Genomic DNA, 12859 nt, shown 5'->3' with positions numbered 1-12859 from the left:
TCACACTGCGATGTGAAGTGAAAGATAAACACATCTACAACACAGTTGTCATCATTTACACACAACTCTAAACTGTGCACACATGTTTCTAAGGTGATCAAACTAATTGTAGATGGTATAAGCCAGTACAGAGTGCACAGGTGGCACAGGAGCATTGAATGTTGATATCTGATTTTGTGGTTTTACAATATTTGTTAGTGTACTGTCATGTGCTTTTCCTTTTGTTTTCTTTGTTCTTTGGCCTTTTGCAGTTGGACTATACTGTAATGTTCTACAAGTGCCTAAAATACAGATATTCAATATTGCAGTACTATTGTCCCCTACAAGATATCCATTGTACATGATGTGATATACCTTTGGCTTTCATTGCAAAATGTGTTTACTGTATTAAAGAAAAAGAGAGAATTCTGTCTACTACATGCCCTGGAATCTTTGAGGTAATGTCTAATGAATGCTTTGAAGTGTTCAGTTATTTGACTGGCTGTGTGTGTGATCTAAAAGCATTCTTTGAAGAGCCAGGTGTTCTGTGAATATGGCTTGAGAATATTTTATTTTTTTACAGTTTTGAGAAAATTGGTGAGGGTTTAAAGAAACGTGTCTTAGCAATTGAGAAAAAACAACATAATAATAAAAAAAGGTTTCCACATACTTTGCATATTTAATGATTTGGCCTAACCACAGAAGGAACTGGGCCACAGTTGTGTACAAAAAAAAAAAAAGAGTATGAAGGATGAGTTGAGGGTTCTTACAGCTTGAGGAAAAAAGCTGCTCTGTAGTCTGGTTATACGACAGCAGACACTTCTGTATCACTTGCCTGAAGGCAGCTGGGTGAATAAGCTGTTGTTGTAGTGGGTATTATCTTTTGATATCAATTGGGATCACCTCACCACACCAATATTACTGATGCTGCGTAGATGGGCACCAATGAGGTTCTGGGTGGTTTTAATCCCCCACTGCAGAGCCCTGCTGTCCTGGGCCGTGCACAAACCATCATCAATTTCTAATGTTTCCAGTCAGGATACTTTCTATCGCTCCTCTGTAAAAGGCGACAAGACCTTTGCATGGGCATCTTTGTTTTCTTAAGTTTCCCTCAGATAGAGACAGCCCTGCAGATCCTGTCTTTTCTCTATGTTTTGAGAAGAATATAATATAAGTGTATCTGATGCACATAAGCACATAACACAAAAAAGAAGTAAATATTCCACTAACATCTATACCAAAGCATCCAGTGGTTTCATTAACATTAAGTCCTAATGTATCTTCTTCTTCTTCTTCCACCTCTATCACCCTATTGTGGCATAGGCCGTCTACGAGGATTCTCCAGCTGTCCCCAAGTGTGGACTGTCCTCTTGACATTGGCGCCCAGGTATCACCGCCATCTGTTTCTGGGTCGACCTCTCTTCCTTTTCCCTTGGGGATTCCATGAAAGGGACTGTCTGGTGATATTGGAAGCCGGTTTGCGGAGGGTATGCCCTAACCATCTCCAGTGTCCAAATGCATACTGTGAAAAAATCCGCCTCATATCCTCAGTATATGTTTTACCGGTACCCAAATACACATCAGAAGCTGGAGTCTAATATCTTGAATACATCTACACATTATTTGATAAAATGCCCATCTGTTTGACTCAAAATACATCAACAGGAAATTTCATGGAGTCTAACTTTTCCAGTATCACAATTTTGCAAAAATTCGGCTGAGATGTGCTCAACATGTGCGCCTTTGTGCTTTTTCTGTGTTGATGTTTGCATGTGTAGACAGTGCATGTTAGAGTGCTTTTATAGATGGTTTGCTTTTATAACATCTGACATACTGAGACTGACAGCTTTTTCTGTGACCATGGAAACAGGAAATTAGCCCGTTCACAGGCTACGGTAATCTGCAGGCTGACACTTAGACATTTGCATCCTGAAGAGCGTAACTGAGGAGAGGAGAGGAGAGGAGATGGATAAAAACACAAAATAATATGTAGATAATACTGCACATGTTGACATCCGTATGCATATCCCACTTCCCCATCAGAAACAAGCTGTAGCATTACCCTCGATACAACCCTTAATTAAAATCACAGCTCCATTCCTGATTGAGCTTTTTCTGCTCTCCACTGAAGCCCACCACAGGTCTGGTTGGGCTTCAACGATGGCTTGGGAAGCACGCTGTGTGCAGTAATTGAAGCTGGCTCCCCCTGGGGCTCTGCACAATGCGTAATAAGTCTACCTCCTCCTCATCTGCCACACATGGCGGAGTGTGTTTACCTGCCTGCCCACCTCACCACCAATGAAGTCAGGATGATTGTTTACACTGAATCACACACACACACACACACACACACACAGTTTACTAAGACAACACAAGGCCTCCCTAAAACAAAAGTATACACAGTGCCAAAGTTCATATACTGTACACTATAATTACAAAATAGAATCATCATGCATTTAACATTTGCTCAGTCACAGACATGCTGTTGACAGACATGCATCCCTGCACACAGATGTATCTGCACATATAAAGTCTGCCACACATTTCCCCTTACAGCGTTCTGTGACGCCCTTTAGGGTTATGTTTTCTCCCCACAGTGTTAATTTCACAGTTGAAGAAAGGGTACAACTATGTCTGCGTGACACAAAGCCCATTGGTAAATGAACAAGATTTGTACTGAATAAAACATCCAGTGAGAATCCCTAATGCCCACAGTGCTGAACTGAATGTAAGCTTGAGAAGTAAAAAGAGGATCAAGACAGGAATCTACAGCACTGTTTAAATTTGTTTCATATAATTTAAGACGTGGGCACTGTGACCTCTGCTGTAATAATATTTCATAGATATTCTACTGATTTTTGTTCTTTTTTGTGGTGAGATGAAAGGAAATTAGCTGAGAAAGATAGAAAGAGAGAGAGGAGGGACAACATGCTATGACATTGTCAGCCTCTTAACACCATGGTTTTAATATGATATATAATGTATAACAATATAAGGACAACATATCACCACAAAAAACAGAACAGTCAAAATACATAATATAGCAATAACTGGACCCATCCTAACACATCATCTTGTCACAGTGCATAGCCAGGCTAGAGGCTCTGTAAAGTCACAACTTCTCTATATGTCCCGTGTTTGTCATCAACAATCACATTTAGATCTGAAACCATACATTGTGTATCATATAGTGCCTGGTTTATTAGAAGGTGCAGCCCATTGAAGAAGCACTGACACTTAGAATCTAGGTTTCCAAAGTGAATAATCCAGCTAAAGTGACCGTACCTTCAAGAACATCCTTTCATTCCCATTTATAAAGTCTGCCTCCTTTGATGAGGATGTATATTGACAATCTCTCAAGCCAAAGAGTTATATTGGGCAGGGCATATTTGATTCTATTGGCAAAATGCACTTTAAACAATGAGTAGGAATTCATCATCTTCTGGTGTGATGTGATTAGTAGTTTCCTGGAAGGCAAACCTCGAAGGAGAAGTCAGGATGTTGTTTAATTTTAACCTCAGATATCCCGCTGGATTCCCTGCAACTGATACTTGAAATGAGTTTGCTCTCCCAGAGTCTTACTTTGTAAATGATTGTAGACTTGTTGGCCTGTGTTAAAATGTAAATGTAAGTAGCTTAGTGTTTTTTAAAATTATCTTTTTCAAACAACATGCCGGGCCAATCATGTCCTGGTCTTCATCAGACTTCCAGTCACTGACAGTATGTCTGTCATTAAATGCACAGCATTGCTTCTCTCCAATGCCAAAATAGATTTATGATTCAACAGCCTACGCAGCACAACACATGCACAGACACGCAACCACATACACACACGCACACTCAACATGCAGCCGCATAAACAAACATGCACATACCTCCCTATTAATCAACTCTGATGGAACACAATTAACATCCAATTTCACAAGCCTTTGTTTTTTTCCGTCTGTGGATTTAAAAAGAAATGATGAGCTCCAGGGGGAATTGATTTATGAAAACCAATATTTAATGTGGTGACATTGTCTGCTTGGGGTCAGGGATAAAGGACTAGAGAGTTCAGGTCTTAAATGTCTTTTCAAGGGAACAGCACTGACTGGATGCAAAATGAATGGTAAAATGAAGAGTGTAAAAATGAGCACACAATGCCCTCTGTGGTTTTTATTAGGATGTGAGAGGTCTTTAGTATGCCAGAGGCCTCAGGTGTTGGAGACACAGAAGATTCCAATCTTAAGGTTCCCGTCTGGCTCTTGATGACACACCAATGGATAGCCAGCCTATTTATTCCCCCTGCTAGTCTTCAATCAATGGCAGAAGCAGCAGGGGAGGGAGAGGTATCTTGGCTTTTCTCTCTGTTTCTCCCCTTTAAATCAGACTTACTATGCAGTGAAGGACAACCCCTTCATCCTTTATCTTGCTGGAAAGACAAGCCCAAGGAATACTTTAAGGCTAACACTGTGCCCTGCACTCTCCTGCTTGGCCGCCTCAGTGATAAACTATGTTTTTGCAGCCTGCGGTGGGGTTATGTGCATGTCAATATATTTGGCCACTTTGGTTAGACGTCTAGATAGACTGGTTTGATGGTGAAGGACAACGAGAGAGGAGAGGTGTAAAAGACCCTTATGGCTGTTGAATTCTTGCTGATAGACCAGGTGGTATGACCTTAATGGCCCTTTGACAGTTGGACAGTTGTTGATGTGTACTTTTTTTTTCTTCTAATAACAGCACTGCCATGCCTCCTTGACAAAATGAACCAAAAATATGTATTACAGTTGACAATTCATGCTAAGAAGCATATGTTAGCATGCTAACCTAGTAAATGAAACTGATGACTTTCACACCTGTCTATCAGCATTTCAACATTGTGATTGTGAGCATGTTAGCATTTATCCCCAAGCACTGTTGTGCTTAGGGACAACCTCACAGAGCTGCTAGCAACTTTAGAAAATGAATCTTGTTTGGCCAGTATGACGATGGAGACAATTTTATGGTGCACATTTTAAAGCAAATACCCAATGCAGACAGAACAGAAAGGTTGCAATACAGACTTTTACTCTTTCCAGCTTGCAGGCATTACATTTGAGGTGAAATGTATGGTGTTTCAGTGCCCCAAAGGGAAACATTATAGGCATCCTATAAATAGCTTGTTACAGAAAAAAACATAAATACTCCATTCCATTATCCATTCAATAAGACTGACTTAACAAGACTTTGTCTGGTTTTAAAGCCACTGCATTGCTCTCCTTTAATACATCTGTCTGCCATAACACCCACTTTTTACTTTATCGCCCTCCGCCTTCCTCTCCATTTTGCCAGAGAGATGGATGGCCACAGATCAGGATGGAGGCGGCTGCCACGAACAGCCTGGTGGGGAGCTTGAGTGAGCTATCACTCTTGTAATGAGGTGCTGGTACACGAACTAGGGTGAGTGGGTAGTGAGGAGGGGAGGAGAAGATCAACCCACCAGAGGTCAGTCTGGCGCGTCTGAACGCAGAGGTGTGACAAAACAAAGAAGAGCATAAACACTGTGGCATTAGTGGGCGACAGAAATATCTGCTGCATACAGGGGGCTTGGTAACAGATTGAGGTCAGGTTATGAGAGTGTGCATCCGCGTGTTTAGCATAATGGGTCGGGGGGCTACAGTTGAGGCAGGGCGAAAGCGTTTGGTGTTATTGTTTGGATATGTCAGAGTCTTCAGGACCTGCTGCGAGGAGAAGGGTAATGAGAGCCGTTCCAGTGTAGAGATGTTTGTTTAGGGGTCACCAGGAAGTATCTAATTAACGCCCTGGTGAGGTCTGACCTTCTGTTCAAAGCCCAGAGCTGGCTCCACCGCCTCACCCTGCCTGGGCCACCATAAGTGATGCTTGAATTATTGATAAGACTGAGAGGAGAAGTAGGAGAAAACTGGAAGGGGGCAGATCAGGAGTTCTCCATTGCATGTGCATGTGTGTGTGTGGGTTTGCATGTGTGCAAGCAAATGAGCTCCCAGGAAGTTTAACAATCTATAAAGGGAGGGTTAGAGGAGACTAACCCCAAGGGCGGGCGTCTCTCGGCCCTACAGGGAGAGCAGCATCCTAATTAGAGAGAGAGTTAAAGGTGACTGGAGAGAAGAGGATGGAGATGGAGGAGAGCAACAGAAGCATGATGAGGGAGGATGAAACATGATTCCTAGATGGAGGCAGGAAGTGATAGGAAGATACAAACACAGAGGAAAAAATAAGAAAAAAGGAAAAATTTGTCCAGACATTTAAGACTGTGTCTGCGTGAAATGCAGCACAGGGAGCCTCAGCACGACGGAGAGCGGAAAGAGGGTCAGTGGAGGGATTGTTGTGACTTCTAAATCAGGTGGCTGCTTATCCCGAATGCACCACTGTTATTTTGCCACAGCTGGGATTCGCTCACAAGAAACAGATGGAGGTTATAAAGCCTGGAGCTGGGTGGACGCTGCTATCCCACTGGGTTTTCTCCAAGCAGGCACACTCCATCCCAGCCCTGACACGCATATAAAGCCCACTGAGGATTGGGTATAGGGCACAAATGGCTGGCGGGCAAGGTGACCAGCATTGCAGGGATTCAATCTGGAGAAAACAGGCCCGGTTTAAGGCTTATGGTTTGAGAATGATTCATGAATGGACACCAGGAGTAATACAAGGACTGGGTATTAAATATCAACAGGGAAGTCTTACAGAACAGGGGCTGGAAACATGGTGCGAGCAGGTTTAAGGTTGCAAACACATTAATACATCAATAAAGAGCACCTATTGAATGTTAAAAAGGAATAGTTCCACATTTTAGCAATTAGCACATTAGCTGTTTTGTCAAGAGTTAGTAAAACGCAAAACAGTTCAGTCTTTGTATTAAATAAACAAGATATACCTTGTTGATCAATGAACTTTAAAGATGCCTGTGAGCAGATTTTTTTTTGCTTTTGGAAACAACCACATGTGTTATTTCCAGTCATTATGGTAAGCTAGGCTTACATAATGCTGGCCTCCAGCAGCAGCATAATACAGCATTTAACGTACAGATATGAGAGTGGTGTCAAGCTTCTCATCGAACATGTTGACAAAAAGGCAAATTAGTTTTATTTCCCCGAATTCCTTTAATTAATTAAACCGAAGCCTCAAGAACTATTTTACGCATCAAAATTCATCGTCTGGTCTCGAGAAGTCAGATGCAACAATAATTTGACATTAATTCACAACGCTGTCACTGCCTGAGTTACCTTGAAATCGCACAGATTGCATGAAATCTCTCCAGACTACAAACCTGAACACTTGCATAAATTTGAAAGACTAATTAGCCTTTGATGATTGGCTCCTGCTCTTCCTTTTATTCTCTTCTCTTTTAATCCCAACCCACCCCAACACCTACGCTCTTCTTGGCTAAATCATTAACGGTAAACCTCCCGTGGGAACTGAAACTACCTGCGTCGAACAAAAACAAATACTAGCAGCTTGTTTCATGCATCAGCCGCCGACACCCCTGGGATTGGCAGAGTATAAAGTCAGGAGACGGCTGCTCCCACTAATGTATTTTTAATCACTTGTGTACACTTTTCATTCTCCTATTCAGACATGCGACAGATGCAGTCAGTCACCTTCCTATTATCTGACATTTTTAAAAATTGTTTTTCACAGGAAATAAGCCCTGGTTTTCTGGCTGTACGTAGAAATATTTTACGCAAAAAACTGAGAAGTAGAGGAATGCATGTTGCTGCCAAAGTGTTCCTTTGTGTTTCTACTGCCCCCAAAAATCCCTGCTCATTGAGCATGGCCCACATGCTCTATCTACGGAATACAGAAACATTAACCTGGCCTGAAGGGAGAAACTCTGCCACGTCAGTGAGATCAGGAGAACACAAACACACGCACGCAAGCACGCACACACACACACACACACACACTAAGCTGTCAGGATGCTGTCTTTCTTTTAATTCAATAAACAGAGCACTTGTGTTTACATATAGGAGCTTTTACTCCGTCCAAAGCAATTCTTTTCTATCTCAAGCAACCCCTGGCCTTATTTTGTTTGGCAAGGCAAAGGCAATTTCAGTATATATATTCACATCCCTGAATATGTAAACACTCACAAACGCGAGGCACCGACATCCTGCTTTCAACTCACCTTCTGTCTCTCTATGGAGCTTACAAGCGCTAATGTTCTGTGATCTCTGATTTGTGTTCACCCTGCAGCTTGTGTTAAAAGAAAGAAAGATACATCGAGGTGCTGGTGGCATGGCAGGGAAGCACTTTAAGGAAATAATGTGGAATAATAAAGATGTCGGAGCGGGTTTGAGCTTTTGCAGAAACATCAGCAGCAGCAGCAGCAGCAGCAGCAGCCAGCGAGCCAGATGTGACAGTCTGCATTTTGTCTTCCCTGACAGAGCGAGAGTGATGGCTGCTTTGATCCAGCACAGGATCTGACATATTCTCAGTTCCTATCTGAGCACTCAACACATCCCCACTGGCACGCAAAAGCCCTGAAACATGCTGGTGTTCGTAAGCAAAGATAGAACTGCAGAGCGCTTGAAACAAAGTCCCACAAAGCCACCTGTCATGGGTTGGATGTGATGTGATTACAAATTGTTCCATTAACTCTCATCTGTCCTGGGGATAGACGCAGCAAGATTTCTCGACTCAAAGCAGAGTGGCATGAGGACAAATACTTCCCGTCCATCTGTACGGGAAATTTATTGCAGCGTGTTCCCATCTGCAGCAAAGTAAATGTTATCTTTGTAGAAAATGGGCTGGCACGCATTTTGTGACGGAGGAGAACTCCTAAGCGGAAATCCAAAATTAAACAATAACCAGTCCCTCTGAGTCTCTGTAAACAGTGGATAGGTGCTTCAGCCTGTGGTTAGATTTAAGAGCTGCTTTCACCTTCTGTTTGTCTCCTGGTCAACAGGCAGTATTAACTCTTCCAGCCTGTTCAGAGTGATACTGTGACTTCACGACTCTCTAATCCTCCAGCTATGATAGGGAGTAAACACAGGCTCTGAGGGATTTACCCTCGGGCACTCGACTGTGTATCCCCATATAATAATCTGCATGTCTAAGCATAGATATTAGTATTCTTGGGATTGTCTGGTCCGCACACTATCTACAACACACACTATCATTGCTAAAAAAACAATACATTTACTCCAAGTACTGTGCTCAAGTGCAAGGGAACTTGTACAGTCATTTTTTCATCATGCTGCTTTGTTTAAAGAAATAATACAAGATATGACACATTATTATAGATTAAACTACCCAACAGTAGCGGGTTTACCACCATTGTCGATGAAACTTTGTCTGACATGACTTCTGACTAGTTAGAAGCCATGATGCGGACGAGTTAATGTTCACGTTCAAAGTTTTACTCACATCACGTTAATTTGTGTTGTGTCATTTCTTTGTAATGAAATAGCCGCAAGTAACATTAACACAGCTAACATAACGTTAACTCACTAACTTACCATTAGATGAGTCAAAACAGTAGTGGTCAGAACAATGAAACTAGAAATAACTTTGTGAGCGTGTTCAAGTTGTTGCAACGTTATTGTATGCTTTAGCTTGGTTGTTGCTTTGAGCCACTTGTCATAATAGCATTATATTAAACTGGATCAATATTGAAAAATTGTGTCAATAAATTAGCTCTCAACTGGATTACTCTGTTGCAAAATGGCATTTAATTAATAAAAAAAGAAGAAAAAAAAGATGGATTACTGTCACTGAGTATAATTCTGTAACATTGTGATTTATGGTTTAGCAACTGGAGGGGGTAAAGGAGATCGATCATGAAATAGACCAAATTAAATTACAGATTTGTCCGGGTTTGAACATTGTTTGAAACATTTGGGACAATGTAAGTACACAAATCAATACAATAATTAAGGCTAGTCGTACAGACATTTTAATGCAGAAATGTTATATATTATTCCTTTTAATCCATCTGTGGGTTGATGTTGCTGCACCATTAATCTCATTAAATCTGATCTTGAATCTGCTTTTTCTAGGAACTGAAGGTACATTCTGCTCATGTAGATGCACTTAATCAAAACGACGTCATTTTCACATTAGCGCCAGCCAAGAATCTTGTTTTGTATCCAAACATGAGAGTTAAAGGTGTTCTGACACTAAAAGTCCCTCGTTTATGTCTGTACGTCTATGAAGCTTACAGTTTACAGCTTCACAGGCAGACAGCCTGTGGGCATCTTTAGTGCCTCTTATCAGCATCATCTGCCTCATAAAGAACCAAATTGGGCTCCTGATACAAACACAGCTGATCCCTCACCCTTGGGGCTTGAACCGAAGAAAATGTTGCAATCGTGAGCCATGGATTTAGTCCGGGTAGTGTTTATCTGCCAATCTGCTTGGATTACCGAATTCCACAGAGGGTATTGTTCAGATAGAGTTCCCTGTTGCGTGGAACAGAGCTCAGAATTAGAAGTGTCTGTCTGCATGCTCAGCCCAAATCAACTAAACGGAGGAGGACAGGAATCCAGATGTAATCCACCCACACAAGACAGTTTTATCATGGAGTCACCGCTGTCTCAGGGCATGCAAGTTATCAAATGTGAAGATTTTAGGCCCACTCACACTGAACAATCACACAAAACCACCATTTTGCAAACTCACAGCTTATAAGTGAAATTAATGATGAATCTCTGCATAGTGGTGAAAGAGAGATGTATAGTTAAACTAATGTAGTGTGGAGAAGTGGGACTGGAATGATAAATATATCATGATATGATAAATGTCTTTGAATTAATCTTGTAATATTGTAATATAGGCTATATATTTGATGCGTTCTCTGGTTTTATTCTTAGGGGGACATAGGAGATACAGTATGTTTATAATGATGCCCCCACTGTTACTGCTGTTAGAAATAAATACACAGTATAGGCCTACATTGTAGTAATTACCGTCAGAAGACTCAGCATCACACAGTTAATGACTAGGTTTGTCACAGATTATAGCTGTTGCTCACATTTCCGTTGTTAACAGAGCTCTAACAATCATACTCAGGTTTCTTTCCCTAGATTCCAGTTATAAAGACTAATTCAGCCGGCAAGAAAATGTTTGAACTTAAACTTCGTGGTATGTTTTTAAATATAATCCAATATGTCACACTAATTTGAATAATTAAAAAAGATTGTAGCATCACTGGTTCATGTCTGACCCAGCTCAGATAATGTTGTGACAGCAGAAGAGGAATTGTCTCATTCCCACCCTTCTGTCCTGTTCCCAATGTGAACAGCCCTGCCACAATGTATCCAACCTGTCAGACGTGGAGTCACACAGATGTTTTCCTGTTTTCATTTTCTCTGTCTCCACCTTTTCCTGTTGAGCACACGCTCGACGGCTGTGTGTTTGTCTAAAACGTCTGGATGTGAGATGTTACATTAGCGGGTGTTGGAGGTGTCACCTGGAGTGACAGGTGTGATTGTTATTGATTTTCTTCGCTGGTGCACGTGCACTTAAGATTTAAGGAGTGAGTAAAAAAAAGTAGAAGGGCCAGATGTGTCCATTGCAGCTCATTGGGGCAGAAGCATTTGTCCTGAAGTTCATCAGTTTCTCTGAGGCTGCTGCTCAATCCCCCAACCACATCCTAGATAACACCCTCCCTAGGATTTTAAACTTGATTGTTGCAAACTTGGACAGCCGCTTCATCAAGATGCTTCACTAGTTGGCAGCTTGTGTTTGTATGTGTCTGTGGATTTGCTGCTGTGAGATACAAAACTTGTGAATGTCCTCCTTTCTTGTTGATAATATGTGAACTCCTGGCTAAAATCGTTTTGATGAAATGCTTCCTCTTTAAAGACTACAGGCATCAAGGTCGTTTAGCAACCTCTCTACCAGGATGCAGAGAGCTCGTTAGCAGCCACCGTAGTCGCAACAGCAACTTGAAGGTGTGTGTCTGTGTGTACAGTACGTATGAATAGATTTATCATTGCTGGCAGCGCGGTGATGAATTACCGTAATTTGCAAAGCCTGCAGAAGAGGAGATTCCACGGACTATTAAAGACAGCAACCCTGCATTGATTACCATTGCAGGTAATTGCTTGGTGAAGATAAAAATCAGTGCCAATTCGAGGATGTTGTCAGGTTTTGAAACACAAAAAACTTTTGATCTGCCCAGGGGTATGTAAAAGCCTGGCCACGCCAAAACAGATAAGCTGAAGTGGACCAAATCAATTCTTGCATTGGGTTAATTGCTTTTCTATGCATGTCTAGCACATTTTAAGAGTGAGGGGGATTGTTTCATATTGATTCACAGCACAGGGAAGATTTTAATTTCCCCAAACCGTTCTGGCAGTGCCAACAGTCTGAGGTTAGAAAATCCAATTATCCAGGCTTGCCCTAAAACTCAAATAAAACTGCAGGAGCACCATGATATTGAAATGACTGACATGATTCAATGGGCCTTTTGAAATGTTGAATGACTCAAGATAAGGATCGAGAGATCAAGGTCGCATTCACTGAGATAATAAACAGGTTCAGGAAGTCTTGTGTCCTCTGTACACTGTTATCTCAAGTTAGTTGACTTTACTGAAAATTAACATGGAAACCCGTTGCCTTACACCGTCTAAGTTTTTACACAAGGTGAAACATAACATGTTGAGTTGTCTTAAGACAGAGCGGTAAGTTGATACAATAGAAAATCAAGTTTACATTAGTAATCATAACCAAAAATCATTAGTAAATTTATAGATAATGAAAATCTTTTTTTCTGGAGTCACACTTTCAAAATAAGCACATTAAGTTAAGGCTTTAGTGCGTCACTTTTACATATTCATAAATGTCCTTTACATTCAAGCCATTGCCAAATTAGCTTATTTTTCTTTAAAACAGCATCATTTCAAGAACAACATGATCAGTACCCTGGTTCCACTGCAAT

The 12859-nt window shown here is 41.3% G+C and overlaps 1 protein-coding gene across 1 annotated transcript in view; it reads right to left on the bottom strand.

The window, feature by feature from the left end:
- Positions 1-5953: 5953 nt before the first annotated feature.
- kctd12b (potassium channel tetramerisation domain containing 12b) overlaps positions 5954-12859 on the bottom strand; it is a 31616-nt gene continuing 24710 nt past the window's right edge. Inside the window, exon 4 of the mRNA XM_032527936.1 lies at positions 5954-6000. Coding sequence (XP_032383827.1) covers positions 5969-6000 — 32 coding nt within the window. The 3' untranslated portion in view covers positions 5954-5968. The remainder of the gene's footprint in view (positions 6001-12859) is intronic.

The sequence above is a fragment of the Etheostoma spectabile genome, chromosome 10, assembly GCF_008692095.1.
Source record: "Etheostoma spectabile isolate EspeVRDwgs_2016 chromosome 10, UIUC_Espe_1.0, whole genome shotgun sequence".
NCBI classification, from domain to species: domain Eukaryota; kingdom Metazoa; phylum Chordata; class Actinopteri; order Perciformes; family Percidae; genus Etheostoma; species Etheostoma spectabile.
This window is presented reverse-complemented; position numbering and strand designations above follow the sequence as displayed.